At 34.6% G+C, this 18,094-nt stretch overlaps 1 protein-coding gene across 6 annotated transcripts in view; it reads right to left on the bottom strand.

Moving 5' to 3' along the window:
• Nucleotides 1-18,094, bottom strand: part of EML5 (EMAP like 5) — a 113,834-nt gene that overhangs the window by 65,637 nt on the left and 30,103 nt on the right. For all 6 annotated transcript variants that reach the window (XR_005828802.1, XR_005828801.1, XM_040600083.1 and 3 more), the window contains exons 6-11: nucleotides 11,952-12,087; nucleotides 8,836-9,037; nucleotides 7,593-7,730; nucleotides 6,576-6,832; nucleotides 3,688-3,900; nucleotides 1,687-1,854 (exon numbers count right to left, since the gene is read on the bottom strand). Coding sequence is in view for 4 of the 6 variants with exons in the window: in XM_040600083.1 (XP_040456017.1) it covers nucleotides 1,687-1,854; nucleotides 3,688-3,900; nucleotides 6,576-6,832; nucleotides 7,593-7,730; nucleotides 8,836-9,037; nucleotides 11,952-12,087 (1,114 nt within the window). In the remaining 2 variants the exon portion in view is untranslated. The remainder of the gene's footprint in view (nucleotides 1-1,686; nucleotides 1,855-3,687; nucleotides 3,901-6,575; nucleotides 6,833-7,592; nucleotides 7,731-8,835; nucleotides 9,038-11,951; nucleotides 12,088-18,094) is intronic.

Genomic DNA, 18,094 nt, shown 5'->3' with positions numbered 1-18,094 from the left:
ATGTTTTATTTGATAATCAATGCTTGTGTTAACTACAACATAAACTGCTAATAATTGACAGGGTGACAGTGTCAACTCTGCTGATACAGTAGAAACAAGCCAACTTGTCAGTATGATATATTATTTTTTTTCTGAGAGCAAGTTACTTTTCATTCATTAAAAAAAAATTATCACCATCAGATTTAAGAGGAAAGGAAAACAGAAGAGAATGAAGTAATGAGTATAAAGCAGAAACTAACACCTGCCAAAAACTAACAAGAGAAATAAAGGGCTCCAAAGAGAAAATTATGATTAAGTGAGACACTGATGCATGTAGCAACCCTTCAGGTAGATTAGGAACAGAACAAAACAAAAAAAATCATATATGGCAAGTGCTAAAATTTGGGGGGAAATGCGGTGAAAAAGAGTAGTCTTTTAATGTTTCTGGGAAAAGCCAGATAATGTAGCAGTTTCATTCCAAAAGAAACTGAAAAGCATGTCCTGGCTGATAAATGGTAATATATTTGGATCATTCTGCAACCTTTGATTGAATATTGCACACTGTTTGATTAAGAAACATGACACAAAATCAGTCCAGAACACAAACAGATTTTAAAATATCTCAAAATGTAATTGCAAAGAGAGAATGACCACTCAGTAAGAAATGTTTCTAGAAATATGCAATAAAGAGCAATTGTTGGAGCTATACTACTTAACATTTTTATCAGTGATCTAGAGAAAAACAATACCGCTACTGATAATGGTAGCAGACTGCAGAGTTAGGAAAGCCATTAACATCAATAGTGTGTCGCACATACTGCCAGACAGCCAGAATTAAGGTTATATATCCAGGAACAAGGAATCTTAACCACACAAGATACAGAAACTTTACCTTGGGAAGCACTAGCTAGTGAGAAATTTGGGTTATGAGAAATAATTAGTTGAAAATTAATTGATACCATGAACGATCAAACCAGTTAAAGGCTTTTTGGAGGCTTCACCAAGGAGATGAAGAGAACTATTGTTTCTTTCTCATTTGGCACTGACAAGGCCACCATTGAACCAGCATTCATCTACCTATTAGCTGGGTCCACACTGATACATCTTCATCTCATCTTAGCAATTAGAGGTGAAACAGTCTGTTTCATACTTATCTCCCAAAAGGACTCTCCACATTCCTTTAGGAATTTCCAAGTGAGGCATTCAGTTTAATTGTTTGCTTTTGAAAAACAATCATGACTTTTGTATTAAGTCACTGGTGGAAACATGATCTACGTATTTTTACAAATATTAAACACCCATAGTCTGCTTTAAAAAATAAGCATTGTAATTATTTTTTTTTTCAAATTTTCATCTAAATATTGATTAAAATTTTAATCAAATGAATATCTACTCTTTTTTTTTTCCCAGTGATATATGGGCATCCAGTTGTTGCCAATTTATTATGCACAGAACTCATAAATCTATAACACGTTTTAAATTTCCCTTTGCACAGGGAACACAGTGGTTAAACTTTTTTCACAATCTTGCTAGACTGAGCATACAGGGTACAGGCAAGTATTAGGCAATGCTATCAGGTACTTTAGGCAGCGGCAAAGTTTAAAGAACAATTTTGTGCACCCTGACAATTCTGAATATTTATTTCTATACTTGCACCAAAGAATTTTACTTCTCTTTTTTTTTTTTTTTTTAAATGAAGTTACTTACCTTGGGGTGCTATATGAAGAACATCCTTCAACTTCCGGTCAGGGACAAATTTCCACTGAAAGACAGAATGATCAGCTCCCCCAATGGACACAACCCACTGGTGATCGTGCGACCATCTGACATTTGTTACGTGAGCAGAATGACCAAGATATTTTTTAAATTTTGCTCCTAGAACAAGAATAAAAGTCTCTTTCAACATACATGGAATAAACGTTTCAGAAGCACCTTAGGAAAACATATCAAAGAACCCTTATAAAAGTAATAGTTTAATTAAGATATTCTAACTACTAGTGATATTTTAATTAACAGCAGCAACTTTTTGTACTATTCCTAAATTTTAATCTAAGATAAATTTAAAAATTTGGATTCCAGGATGTAATATCTTTAAGTCAAACACAGAGAGAAGACATATGACAGTGCTGTACGAGGTGTGCTAAGGGAAGATTTAAAAAAAAATGTATTGTATTAGTTTTATTCTATTTGTTACAAAGATTTTGCCAATTATTATTTCTATATTGAAAAGATGCAGTTGTTTAAATGTTAAATATGCTGTAGAACTGATTCCCATTGTGCAATTTGAGTGGTAAGCACTTATAGCCATTCATATCCTTGCACCTTCAGCAGTAGTAGGAGTGGCAGTAGTGGTATAACTACATCAAGTTAAAGTTTTCACTGACAGCTACATAATTACAACACAATCTTTGGATCAGTTACTAAAAAGATGTTCCTAGTAGCACACCATTACACAGATTCTTGCGCCTTTTCTTTGGTTTTATAATTCTCGTGCAATAAAAAGGGAATGAACAGTCTCCTTCAAATAGACAGAAGACTGTTTTGAAGAACATATTTTGGATTACCTCAGGTACCAGGAAAAGCTTTATCACTTTAAAAATAAAACCGGAAAGACTGAAATGAAATGTTTTTTAATATCACCTTTTACAAAGAGTCGGAAAAACTGTGGAGGAATATCAGTCATTTAAAAAAAAAAAAAAGAACCATTTCTGTAAGCACATGTTGCTTGAAGACATATCCTAAGACCTGTTATCACAAAGATCATGCAGTCATAGCCAGCATTAAACACATGATGCTGCAAAGTGCAATGATGCAACAGTGCAGCTTTTTGTATCCCCTTTCAAAACTTCAAGAGACTTGATCTAGTCCCAGACAAACTTCTTAGGTTAAAAGGGCTCTTCTTAAAAGCTAGGGAACATTTCACAGGTTTTCTGAGACCATCATCATGTTACCAGCTTGGAGATAGATTATCTCTGGTACTGGTAATTTGTAACATTCAACTTAAATGATGTCTTCAAACAGATCTGAAAAAATAAAGCCTTTCTCATCTGAAAAGATACACATCTCTCCCCTGTTCACTCAGTCCTGAACAGTAAACTTGAAAATTATATACCTTGCTTCAGAGGTTTCAGTTTTAAAATTGTCATGAGATTTGTCCTTATTGCTAGTAAAATTTTGAGGAAAAATGAGATGGAAAAGTCTTTAAACTTCAAATAACATACAGTGGCATACTCTGATTACAGGACCATTTTGCTCTTCACTTCTTTATTGCCTCTAATCACTTAGTAATTTTTTTTAGTTCCTAGCCCAAATGTCCATCACAGAGGAAGAAAACTGCCTGAAGACCAAGCTGAAATACTTAAAATATATGTATCTCATAAAAGATAAAATATTGCATCACCTCATGAAAGTCTATTTTTTAAATGGGAAGGAGGGAGGGAGGGGGAGAGAGAGAGAGATGTCTACTTTACGAAATAAAATACAGGCAGAACTTTTGGCTATCCTATTCAAAATGCAAATAAAATACAGTAACTATTACAGCTGTTAATATACCGGCCTGTTATTGTTTTACACCTCTGAGCTCAAACTAAACTTTTAAAAATAAGTATTTGCCATTTATAATTTTCAAAAAACAAGATTTCTAAAACCTTTTTCTTGAATAACCAAAATTCAAAAATATACGTTTATAACTGAACTTGAAGGTACTACCTTTTCTTAGACATGGGTATCGAAAGAGCTTTACTATTCCATAATCATCAGCTGTAACCATAACTTGCCCAATAAAATTTGCATCCACAGAATTTATATCATTTATATCTGAATATTTGGGCCAGATTCCATTAACTTCAAGGCCAGAAACACAGGTCCATGATGCCCACTGAATGCCTTTTAATTCCTCCTTGTTTGTTACTTCTTTTCCACCTAAGAACAAAAATAAAGAACTATTTTTCAGCATTCACTTACGCAATCTTAAAGAATGTAGAATTGTTTTAAGTTCTCCAGAAATCAAATCCAAGTGAGACAGAATTAAAACCTGACTTCTAAAACTGTCCTGATCTAATATTCTCTATTATGACCAACAGGATGATCAGAAGTAAGGCTTCTCAAGACTATTTAACAGAAGTTCATGGGTTTGGATCTTTACAGTTTTTATTATTTCTTGATATTTGCTTGAGGATTTGTTATTTTTAAATGTTTATGAAAAAATACATGTAGCCATTTTAAGATAAAGTTTGGGAAAATTCTGTTGCTGAACTGTTCTAGAAACCTGGATCAACCTAGAGCAAAAGCTGAAGAACTCATTTAGATATGGCCAGAATGTGTGTTACTGAAAATACCAATTTAATGCTTAGAACCTTGTTACATTATCTTTCACATCAGCAGCTTTAACTGTAGCAAGATTGTTCCAATCCCACAAAGTTTCATCTAAGAGCTTAACTGAGTCAGACCAAAGCTTTGCCCATTTAATATATGTATTTTAATACATATATAGGAATGGCCAGAAGCAGAGTGCAGGAGCAACACAAGAACAATGCAAGCAAATGTAAAAGTTGTGAGTCAGACTAAGTGTGCAACTGCAGAACCTGAGCAGGACAGTGCCAACAATTCACATCAGTCTTCAGCAGCAACAAATTTGAAGGCAACTGGGCTGGGGTTTTTTTAGTTGTCTTATTGCTAATTGCATTCTGGCTAGTGGGAGGGGATGGAATAGTATGTAGGAGTGAGCAGCCTCAGGTACTATAAGAAGGTAAGTATTCAACAGAGGAATAGGGCAAGGGAGAACTCAAGTGGACTGGAATAAAGAAAGAACCGCCATAGAGAAAAGATAAAACGGCAAATAAATCAGAAAGGAAAACTTAAGAAAAACAAAACATAAAAACCCCCACACTTGAGGAAAAGTATACACTACTATATACCCCTCCAAAAACCGGCAAGGAACTCAAGTGCCCTGTTTGAAGATCCTTCAGCTTGGATGAAATAACTACACCCTTTGACAAGGTTTACCTTGTAATCTCTTTCAATCATTAATCCATGTAAACGATGACTACTAATACTGGTGATATCCATGACTAAATCCTACAGATCTTGTATTAGCCAACTGTAAGTTCCTTACTCATTTATAGTGGAATTTCAAGTGTTATATAATTCCAATCGCTACCTTGAAATATTTAGGAGATTCCTCTAACTTCACTGACTTTGCTAAACTCTTTTCACAGACAAGCCTTCACAACCTCACATTCTAATGTGTCAAGAAACACCAGGCTGAAAGCTGCCTATATAACTTCAAATTGCTCCTCCAATATGTGTGCATTTGTTACAGTCTAATTAAATTCTCACTTAGTATTTTTTCTTACCTATCTTCTGCCTCAGTGCACAAAATCAAACTTGTGCATTGAATGAATTAGATGCTTCAGCAAAGACAGTTATAAAAACCTCCATGGAACTGTGAATAATGTACAGTGCAAAGCATAAATATTGTGCAACAAAAGAAGGGAGAATATACTAAGTGGTGATAATATATAATGATATTATGTAAAGAGTGTACACACACGGAACAAACAAGTCAAACCTTGTAACAAACACTGCCCTTGACATATTGTATCAGGACTACTAAACTCAAAGCTTGAAGTTATACCTACTCTGTGCATGCGTCCTCCGCAGAGGGAATTATCTTGATGAAAACTGTTTAAAGAGTATGGGACAGTTCAGTCAAGTTTTGAAGACTGTTGTCTTGAAAATATTTACAATACTGGGGTTGTCACAAACTTTGAAACTGAAAAGTGTATTTTAACTTTACATAATATACTAATTTTCTTGAACAGTCCTCTGCCATAAAAGACACATTTGAACCTGTGTTATCAGTAGACTGCCCAGCTAAATTTCATTTTGATATTTTTATTCATTCTGAAGGTTACATGATGGAATCATGTGTATCACAGCTTCAATATTTTTTTGTTTCCAGCAACTCCTAACATTCTGGCATCCTTACATCCGGTACTCTCTATTTTCTCTGCAATTACCTAATTCCATTATACTTCCAAATTCATTTGCATTCCAACTGTTTCTATCTATTACAAATTTCTCACTGTAAAACCTCTTTTAAGTTAAATTCCTCAGTTCTGCTACAAACATAGCTGTAGAAAACCAGATGACTCTTACGAGATGAAACATACTAATTTTTTCACACATTTTAAAAGACATACAGTGCAACCGAATGATAATCCATTTAATAACCAAGCTTAGTAAGTACAAAGCTATTAAGCTATTGCAAAATCGAATTTGAATGCAATACTTTTTCTAAAAAAGTAGGAGTAAAGATTTAGTTTTGAGAAATACATTATAAGCCAGCATCTCTACCATGAAAAGATGCGTTATGAAGAAGAGTAAACACATAAAGATAAAAATTATTTAAGCACCTTTGCTAGAAAATGCTGTACTTATTCTAATAAAACAAATATTTATATGAACTTAGAAAAAAAATGTATCTATAACCCAGTGCTTTGACCGAGGATCTGTACTTGGCTGTTTTTACAAAACTACTATATATTCTTTCAGTAATGGCTAACAAGTATCACAAAAGCAACTCAGAATCTTACCTGGCATTCTATAAAAAAGTCTCTTCCCATTGCCATCATTGGTCTGTAAGTATTTACTGTCCGAAGACCAATCCATATGGGTGATGAAACTTAAAGATCCAATACATTCTCCAACTTTCTTGTACCGCTGAACAACACCATATATATCCACAGAGCTGTCATTGGAACCAACAGCTAGGAAGTTCCCGTCTGGTGAATATTTGAGTTCGTGAATAGCTTCTTTCCTGTCTTTGATATGAACAACCTCAGTCATATCTCTGTAGTATGAAAGAAAGCATGTCATAAGTATAGCAGAGCCTTTTCACACTGTCAAATTCCCAGGTTTTAGAAAGGGACAAAATTGTGAAATGATGAAGTGAACTTCAGTATCATACGTACAAACACAACACTCCCACTCCTATTTTTAGACTTGGGCAGGGCTTCTGGCCAAAAAAAGAAGGGAACACTAACACATGGAGATGTTGCACTGGGCTAAGGGAGAGGGAAAAAAGGAACTGTTCAAGCTAGGTCCACAGAAAAAGTTAACCAGGTAGATTACTAGATCTTTGTTCACTCAGGGAAGAAAAACTTCACTAACATGAGAGACAGATCTCATTTTCACTTTAAAACTGTGGGATCACAGCCACAAAGCAGCACTGTGTTTGTATGCATGATGTGCTGACAGGAGCATTCCAACACATGGAAACAATTTAGGAAGTAATGGAGATATATTTCTTAATAATTTAAGAATAATCAGTAAAGCTAAAACCTAAAGTAAAACACTTCCTAGAAGACTGCCATTCTTCGCAAATAGACAAATACACTTTTTCAAATGTGTTGTTATGGAACAACATGAATACATGTAGCACACACATTTAAAAAAATCTGAACACCCTCAAGATCAGTAATTTAAAACAGAAATGTAAGCTATCTCATGTATGGTCACTACAGTGTCAATATCCATACAATTTATAAAAGCAATTACATAACACACTTGAAAGAGTTAGTAACACATCTATTTTTAATTTTGTAACATACCTGACTCGAAGCACAGTGAATGAGCCATCTTTCATTCCAAGAGCAAGATGGATTCCATCAGTACTAACTGCAGCACAGCGAATGGGTTCCTCCATGTTGCACCGGGCAATCAGAGCATGGTCTATTAAACTCCAAATTCTAAAATAAAGATACAATTACAAATGTAAGGAGTGGTTTGTAGCGGTGTCATAGACAGCATAAAGCCTCCAATTTCTGCAGAATGCTGGACATAGTAGTGTCCTATTCTAAAATAAATTTCCATAAGGAAAATCTAAGACAAAAGTGTGAATTTTGCATTCAGCAGTGAATATTCTTATATGTAAAATAGTGATTTTTTACATATCTAATTTAATGACAAAATGCAGGGGCAGAATAATTTTGTTTCATTTTCTGAATATAAAAAGAATGACATAATAATATATACTGTTAGATCACTCTGAACATTCCACTATTTTGCTAATCATTTTAGCCAAGAAGAACACTAAAGAACAATTAAAGACTTTGCTCACTGTAAACATAGCCTTTCCTATTAACAAGTAATTATTATCCTTACGTATAACTAAACAATATTATAACATGTAAGTTCTTACTACAAGATACATTACAACATCTATAATTTACAAGATATATTTGGAATTCTACAGCACTATTTTAATATCCGTAATTCAACTACTACTTTGCTTAACAATGTTATGCTTAATTTATTTAACAAAAATGCCAACACATTTAATTTCTAAGAAAGAAGAGAAAAGGTGTTTTTAACACAAAAGAAAGATGACCCTGTAAAAGGGAGTAATTTACTGGGTCTTCTCAGAATATAGATTCTATTTACTGTGCATGCATTAAGTTTGACGAAACGCCCCAGCTAAAAGTTAATTTGCAACGTGACAAAGTGAGTATGGCAAGAGTAAAAATCGTAAGTTTTTTTTACAATGTTTTTTCATTGTAACCTGTACCTAACATAACTCCTGGAAAGGAAACACACAGAGGATACCTGTGTATGAGTGGTTAATGTTAGGCTAAATTAAATTTGTTCAAATGTTGTACATTTCATCTTTGTGAAATATGCATTTCCACTATATTTTATTACTAGAGAGTACTAATTTCATGTATAACTTCATTGGCTCAGCAGCACTTCAATGCTGCATTTTAATACCTTTTACATGTACACATTTCAATAAGGTTATCTACAAAATTAATTGTTTGTATAAAACTGTATGCAGTTAAACAAACAAGATTTAACCTGACTGATCGATCGTCACTTCCAGTCATTGCTAGTGGTTTTGTAGGATGGACAGCCAAAGCCCACAGCTCCCCTTCACAGTGCCCCTGCATTATCAGGAAAGGCTTATTACGCTCATGCACCACAATTTCAAAAATTTCACTATCCTGTGTCCCAACGAGTATATGGTCTCCTCTCCAGCAAACACTTCTTACAGACAGACCTGTAGAAGAGATTATTACCAGGAAATACACCCTGAGAATTTGTGAAATAAAGATAACGTAGCACATGACAAAACATAAAAGAAAATATCAAGAAATATCCATACACCTTCTCTTACTCCTACATTTACTCTGTTTACCTATTCCATATAACAGAGACTGCCCTTGAAACATTAACATTTCAAGCTTAGTATTACAAAAGTTCTAAAATAAATAAAATGTGAGCCTTATTTTAATAACGGACATGTACCCAATTCTTGTATTACAAGATCTCTGACAAAGAAAAATAATACTGACATTTGCATCTGAAATTACACATTTAATATCTTTAATCAAAGGTAGCAGACAACATAAATTACAATTTCTGATCAAACCATGGACCTTAGTACTAGCTAGATGAACATAAAGTATTTGACAGCAGCATCGGTGGAACATGCATTATATGTAGGACTGTCAAAAAGCCTAATTCTCGCCAGCTTGTTACTGAGATGCTCCCCCTAAAGCAAATCTTTGTAACAACTTAATAGTATCTGGAATTATTTTTCCCACTAAATAGAAAATAAAAATAAATCAAACAGAAACAACATACAGAGAGATGAGAAGGGTTTATGATGGAATTTAACATGTATTTCTAGACACTGAATTAGTTTCCAGGCTTACAGTGGAAATGAGCACTCAAAAACTGCACTTTTTTGTAGATAAGGTTGGGAATAGTAAAATGGAAGTTAGGACAGTTGTATACTGTGAACCCAGTCTAGTCTTAGATGCCCAATCTTAGCAGCGTGCACCTTTTAAAACAGACTATATTTATCACATTCTGATGGTGCAACTCAATTTTGCCAATTTAAAGTGTAGATAATCAGATAGTAGCAATGCCTAATGTAATCCCCTTTGCCTAAACACTGAATTTTGTTGACAGTAGCTCAAAAATAATCTTTGAAAAACTACTCTGAATTAATATGTGAGAAAAATTGTATCTACTGGATGAGAGAAAGGAATAATGCAATGGTGTGAGTTGATGTACTGAAAAAAAGGAGGTTTAACTATGTAGAGGGAAAAGAAGAGCCTTATGTTATTAAATCTACATTGGAAAAACTTTGCAAGACTCTGAAACAGTGAATGGGTTATTAGCAGTCCAGTTTTATGCATTTGCACTGATGGTTTTATTCTGACAAAGGTGGCTTTCAAAGCAAAGCTCTTGATCATGCCTACCTACCATATTTTACATCACAAGATAGCCTTCAAACGCACAAATAAGACTCCCTCCATATGAACAGAACTGTAAGATGTGATCCAGGATTGCGTTCAGTGCACTCCCAACTGCAATACAATGTTCAGTCCACTGAACCAGACTAGACCTAATGCCCCTCAAACGCCCTTCAAAATGTGTCTATTGTGTTACTCTACCTCCACACCAGCTGCTTTGCTTTACAGATTTGTTCCTACTGTGCTGCACGGGTGAATATAACCACCTTACCATTCAGCCCTATAATCAAGACATTATATGGCTGTATTGTCTACAGTGATTAAAAAGTAAAGAAGGAAACAATCAGAATCTTTGATGAAGGATGATTAAGATAGTTGTTTTAGTAATTTGGAGCTTCTTATTGGTGTTGGTAGATATTTTGAAAAGCAGTTTGACTACTTGCAGAAGTATCTAGAGCTAACTGCTCTACGAACCATTCACAAGGATGCAGAACTTGAGTTCATGTTCACAGATTACCAAGAGGTAAGGTATAGCAGCAGCAGAATAAGCAATTAAGAAAATGAGTAGAAGGACAGGTCATAAAGGCAATCCTCAAAAGGATACAATACGAAAAAAGACTGAAGGGAAGAAATTCAGAAAACTGAATTTATTAAATTCAGCATTTTTAAGAAGCTATTAGTTCTGTCAAGGGCATCTGACAAGTCAAAAAGCGAGGAAGGCGTTCACGTAAGTGACAAAAGAAGAACCAAAAGAGTTCATGGCAAGAAAGTTCCATCAAAAGAGAGGCAAGCGGGAGTGGAGAACAAGTTGGAAAGAATTAACGGGGAATGAAACAAAGCTTTCAACTACATGCAACAGAGCTCAAAAACAGCAGCTGAGTAAAATTCAATTTAAAACAGAGATGGTGTACTACAGGGCATTTAAAATGGAATGAGTTCCCTCTCATTGCAATATTTCATAATCTTGGTGGGAATGTGAAGTCAATTACAGGATACAAAGATTTAACTTGTAACCAGTTGTTTATTGATCCTGAATATCTGATTGCCATCAGACATTCTAGCACATTGCCAAATTCATGGCAAGATACTAGAAGATAACAAAGTGACTGGGGGCAAAGAAAACCAAATGCCAGCAAAACCAATATCGTAACTGACATTACTACTTTAGCATACATCTGAATTCTTTTCCTGAATCACTACAGCAACAATATCTAGAACACTGACAAAACATGCTATAGACTGCTAAATGTAAAATTTTAGCATGCCATAAACTGTAATTGAAATCATAGGTATAATGTGTAAGCAGTGTTCTAAGCCCTAAGAAACTGTAGGTAACTTCCAAATAGTTATGAAAATTTGTGTAACTAGCAAATGCAATTTTTGTACTCCACTGTTTTACATTGTGGATCTCACTGTTGCTTCTAACTTCTCTTAAAGCATTACTGTTTCTAGGTAAAAGCTGCTGTGCTATAGAAAGATGTGCATTTTATTGGTTTAAAAGAAAAAAAAAATACAACTTCATATTATGCTTTACAGTAACTTTGAAGTACTATGGAACCTTCATATGAGTAGGCACGATCAAATTTCCTTCCTAGCAAATAGTTCACAGTAACATACATGAAACAACCTTTTAAAAGTCCTTTCTTGTTCAAAAGACTGGTAAATTTCCTATCTTATTTGTATATGAAAAGTGACAAACTTCTTTTTTACCTTTATATCCCTGGTCTGTTTCCCTGAGATCTATCACAGTAATTGGTTTAAAATTTAAGTCCCACAAGCGAACACAGCCATCCCTGCCACCAGTGGCAAACCCCTCTTCGCATGCGTTCATACTGAAAATTCCTGCCTGAAGAGAGAAGAAAGTTGTTTTTAACAATATATAAATATTAGAGATACCATTAGGGAAAGTGAAACTCTCGTCCATGCCAGTATTGATTGTCTTCCTATGTGTTACGCTGTTGAAAATAGCATAAACATGCAATTAATACAAGCTTTAAATATGAAAGAGTCAGAAATAGAAACAAACTCAAACCAAGCAGAATTCAAATTCAATGATAAACAGTAAGGTAAGAGGATTGTTGCAATACTGCTTTCATCCTGAAGATGATGATCATAGTGATGCTGCTTCTTATCCCTAGAAAGAGTTTAGTTTCGTATCCTCTTGCCTTAGGATCTGGTCCAACTCTCACAAATGTCAGCAGGAAGATTTCCACTGATCTCCCTTAGGCTTGGTTCAGGGCCTTTGTTGCAGCTTCTATGCAACCAGATAAAACATCTGGGACTTTTAAAAATTTTAAGCCAAAGACTACTGATGTAAAACTTAAGTTTAGAAGCAAAATATAAGAAAAACAGTGATTTCTTTACAACATTTCAAAATACATAATATAAACTCATTTTAAAATTAGATATCAGGAAAAAAACCCCAGCATATTTTCTTTAATTCACTTGATACAAGTTTTCTTCAGGGTAATGAAGAGATAAGGAGGATATATCCATTATTAAAATCAATATACTGTATCACATAGCCACTATATTTGATGTATGCTATTTAGATAATGTATCATGTTTACACTTACTTACGTAAGTACACACGTACTTACACAACTCGTTAGTCTTATTTTCAGTAGTAGCTCACACATTTCAGTAAGCAAAGCTACTGAAAGGGCAACTTTGGCTAATAAGCCTACAAGATTTTTTTAAAAAAAATGTATTTTTATTGAAAATATTTAATATTCAGCTATGACAAAAGAAAACAGGAGAGCATTAAAAACGGTGGAAGGGAAAATCTGTCTCTAACTCCTGCACAAAAGAAGGTAGAAGAGCCAATACCATACATATATTTTCTAGAATACTGTTCTGAAATTTCAGGTTTGTAAACTTCCAATAGTTTCTTTGGCTGGGGGTATGAATTTCACAGTAATGAAGCACAGTAAACCCAAAAGTGAAAGCAATTTGCAAAGGACAGATTGGCTTTTGGGAGAAGCTGTATACTTACAGAACAAATTAGCATCCAGTGTTGTGGCTTGTGAGAATTCCCAAGTACTCATGAGTATTCTCTCCTACTAATCTGTTTTTTCTAAAATTATAACTACGGAAAATATCGTAATAGACTAATCATAATGAAATATGGACTGTGTTTGCTTCTCCAGCATCAAGTAGAAAGAATATCACTTTCCAACTTGAGAAAAAAGAAATCTCTCTGCTTTCACAAAAAAAGCATATTAGAACATCAAATGACAATCAAAATTTAAATACTAGGGTGACAGAACTCAAATTTCTTGACATGTCATGTCCATCCTCAGGATACAGGCTTTTAAGACAAGCTATATTTTCAGGAGTAGTATCTGCCTCAACAGAAGTGTAGTGCAATTTTTAAATCATAAGCAGATTAAAAGGCTAACTCCCATTATCTCTAATGTCCTGAAAATCCTCTTTCTGTTTCTTTAGGAGCCTAGAGATTTTTGAAAATACTACCCAAACTGGTTTTTTTGGTTTTTTTGTTTTTTTGTTTTTTTTTTTTTTGGGGGGGGGGGGGTGTCTGTTTGTCTGTTTTACTGCATTAACTTTTCAGTGCCATTAAGCAAAAAAAAGACTAGAAGAATTTTGGCTCATTTTGTACCATATACTGATTTCTGACCAAGTTCTGGCATATTTAAATATTTTAAAGCTCTTTTTGGAATGCAACCTTGATAATAGAATTATTCCCTTTCCTTTAATTAACTCATTCTGAATTCCATGATTTAATTAGTCAGTATTAAAAAAAGAATCAGACATTTGGCGATGTGGGAAGCTGGCTGAATGTTCTGAAGATAAGATCAAGTGGATCCAGGATTAATCTGTTTTCCATTTCACAGAATATTCTTATCTTGAAAAGGACATACTGGTTGTCAAGGAGATTTCACAGATGTTATGCTTGCTCAATCTCTTGAAATGTAATAGGACATTCTCATTTCAGTCTATGTGCCACTGGAATAGAATTATTAGATGAAAGCTACAAAAAAAGTGCCTTATTAATGGAGACTGTAAGTACCTAATGGAAGAAGCTGAGCTTAGCTAGTCTTCACTTAATTGTTAGGCTCACACTTAATGAGGAAAAGACAGTTTCTTTACTCTGGTAGCTTGGCCAGTCATAATTCTTCCACTAAATCTTTCCTTTTAGGAACTGCCAAGACTGTTAATGCAACTCAACTTTGGACTCTTCATGCTTCTCTTAATCATTCAGCCTGAAACTGTCATTAACATAATGTGATTCTTGACAGTCAATAGCCTTCTACCAGAAATGAGAGGCAAACAATTGCATTGACTTTGTTTGATCCAACTGAATAGCGTGAGGAACAAAGACCGACTGTGCTCCTGAATCAAAATATAGGGTGTAGATAAGTCTTCCACCTTAAAAGTTACGAAGTTTGACATACAGACTGCCTTATTCTGTTACAAATTTTTCATTACACTTCCTAATGAATGGAAAAATTCTGGAAATAACGCCTCAAATTGATCAGCAGTCTTCTCAGAATGCAGAATATTTCCTATTTTTCCAATATAACCAGTTGATATCACATCTGTGTTCCCTCAAATTAAAAAAAAATAAAAAAAGGAGTTGAATGAGAACAAAGAAATAAATGCCCAGATTTATCAGAAATGATAGTTCAAAGCTGGAGAAGTACAAGAACTTGACAAAGATGGTCTCTATTGTATGAATATTTTGCCACTCCTTATATCCAAGAAGCTTCCAATAGTGAGGTAGTCTCAGTGTTTCTATTGCTGCTGTACCTATCTTGCCTCCAATAGACAAAAACCATGTGTAATTTATCTAAATGCAATTGTTTATATAAAATCCATCACAGTAACTCTGGCTATGCCATTCCTAACACACATGACTGCAGTTTGCTATAATTAGTATCAAGCTTGAAAAATCCTATGGAAACTTCAGAAGTGACTACAGCTGAGCAACACAGAGAACAGAGACATTATAACAGTTCAGTAAGAACCCCAGTGCCTCCTTTTTACTCCTAGACACAATTCAGGGCATAGATGCTACCATGTAAAGCAACATGTATGTTCAGCACTTATCCTAAGACGCTGTCTCTCCCAATATATACTGCATAGCAAGGAAATGGAATGCAAACATTTAAGGTTGGTGTCAGTAAGTCTACAATAGAGAGCCATTACTGTGAAATTTAATCTTCCTATCTAACAAATCACCCACAGAACAGTTAGAAAATGGGTATATTACTACAAGAATTTAAAATAGTTGCCTATAAGCCTCTCATTGGCTGAAATAAATGGACAGTTACCTTTCAAATTCATGACTAGTCTAAGCAGTAGGAGAAAAATACGCCATAACTTAATGTGTTGGTACCTGATACGAGCTTAAAACCATTCATTTAAATTCATTATATTGTTTCCATCTATATTTAATCAGTATTCAGCAAACTGACAAAGGCGTGCAATAGTTTTAACAGTGTGCCTGTTATTTAACCTCAAGCCTGTTATTTAACCTCAGTTTCTGACATCAATCCACACAACTTTAATGTGCACCTCTGAAAGACTATCTCAAAATAAATTATTCAGCTGCTGAGAAAGCATCTTATATACATTTACTATGCAAGGCAAAGGCATAGCATACAAGAATCTTTAAAACATACAGTGTTTTTAAATAAAGATGCTATTTTGTTTTAGTACCCAAGTAACATCTTGTGTGTATATATGTATCTTAACAGTCATGGTCTACCTTGAATTTAGAACATATAAGATGATAAAATAAATAGAAGACTCCATAGTCTGTTCTTTGCGCTGGTACAAAAGTAAGACATCTAAGAAACTGTATTTTTTTTTTAGCCAAGGTATATGTTAACTTTCCAGAATCAGATGCGCTGCCTGCAAATAATCTCCTGAAGTACTACCAGTGCCAGTGAACTTACATATGCTTTCATGTTGCTCTGTTTTCTTTCTCCCTTTTTAAGCTTTCATTATTAGTCATATTATTTAGGAGATATCAGCAAAACTAGAATTTGAGATTCCCATTGCTATCCAGTGTTCCCTGCGCCATGAACTCTGTGTCTTTACTCTTAACCCCTGCTCGTTTCCATCTTTTTCTACTTTTCACCCCTACTTCTACTTTAAGTGAACTCTCCAGTCCTATTCCAACTAATTCCCCAGTCATCCCAACCTATTTGCTTTCAACTTTGTTACTACTCAAACTCAGATAGGGATCTGCTGGAAACTATTCTTTCTTGTCTACAGTTCTTAGTATTGCTGTGACAGATGACAGATTATCTGGCTTAGCTGTGAATTCTTATTTTGCTTGCTAGTGTTAAAGTTGCTGTCTGTTTCCTCAGTTGCTTATACTAGGACAGCATGGCTTATTTTTCACATTGAATTACTCATAAAATGAAAAATGTTTTCAGCTAGGGTAACTGTAACAAAGATAGCCAAAGTTTGGAGAAGAACCCATTTTCTATATTAATGTAGACCACTGCCAGCTGGATGAACTATATCCTCATATCACTAATGTGCTTTAGAAAATGTTTCCTGCATCTCAGATACCTACTGTTTATGCTGCAAGAAAGGAATACATGGTACTTCATGCAAATAATAAGACATGCCTTCCTTGAATAAATTTGCAGTTTAATTCAAGCCTGTCGAGGAGTAATAATGCAGGGTGATAAACAGGCATGCAGGGACAATTCCAGCACTGTCATATAGTCTACAAAAATCTGTATCAATTCCCTACTATGGGCACACTGTGCTTTTAACACATGTACATCACAAATGTTATCATTTACACTTGCATCTCTTTTTTAAAAGAGTGGATGAGAAGCTCCATTGATAAATGATTTCTGAAATTAAGTATAAAATAACTGTAAAACATGATGGTAATAGTTTAGTATGGTTGAAGCGGCACTCTTACTCCAAGCTGCTCTATTTTGTGCTTACATAGTCTGACAACATTATCCTTTAAGGTAGTATTCTTCTGGGGGGAAAAAAAGGGTTAATTTTGTTGGAAAGTAAGCTTCCAGAAGAGATTTTATTGTGGGGTTTTTTTCCCCCCTGAAATTGGTGAGATTTGTAGTGGTTCTAATCTCTTCTGAAAATCAATTCCAAAGCCACGGACTAGTGCCCTTACTTAATTTTCAGTACTGGAAACTACAACTCCATTGAGCCTAAAGGACAGAAGCAGAACTAGAAGGCTAGATGAGACCTACTCCAAGGTCACCTGAGCTCCATCCACCGACGCTACTGAAAGTAAGGAGCAAGGCACTTCAAATTTGATCTTGTGGTCAACAAAGAACCAACACAGCACATAAGCTAATGGAGCAACAAGCTCTCATCATCCTACTTTTATCAGTTGGGTCATTTCACACTGAAACAGCTGAAAAGCACTGCATTATTCTGAGAAATAAACTATTGGAACTCTAACACTCCAAGTAACAAATACATGAATATACAGGACGGGTGTCTACTACAGCATTTAACAGGATGGGAGTGTATTTTCCTGATCAGTTTTGGATAGAAGACAAAGTGCATTCTTGCCTCTGGGAATCCAGGTGTGCATATGCAGTATAAGCATTTTAAAAATTTTACTTCCACTAACTTCAACATCAAAAAGTAAATGTGCACATCACCTTAGGAAAACACAGAACAGAACACTATTGAATACTAAATATGAACACTAAAACCAAATCTGAAGGTATAGAATAAGAATCAGGGAATATTTGAAAGCTAAAATATACCTTCCTACTTCTTGGTTTATAATTTGGGCTTTCTTTAATATATTTAGTATTTCTATAGATGCATACAGGAGGGTATGCATGTGTGTATATATGTATTTTAATACACATAACTTACATGTA

The sequence above is a fragment of the Falco naumanni genome, chromosome 7, assembly GCF_017639655.2.
Source record: "Falco naumanni isolate bFalNau1 chromosome 7, bFalNau1.pat, whole genome shotgun sequence".
NCBI lineage: Eukaryota > Metazoa > Chordata > Aves > Falconiformes > Falconidae > Falco > Falco naumanni.
Note: the sequence above shows the minus strand (reverse complement) of the source record. Positions and strands in the feature narration are given on the sequence as shown.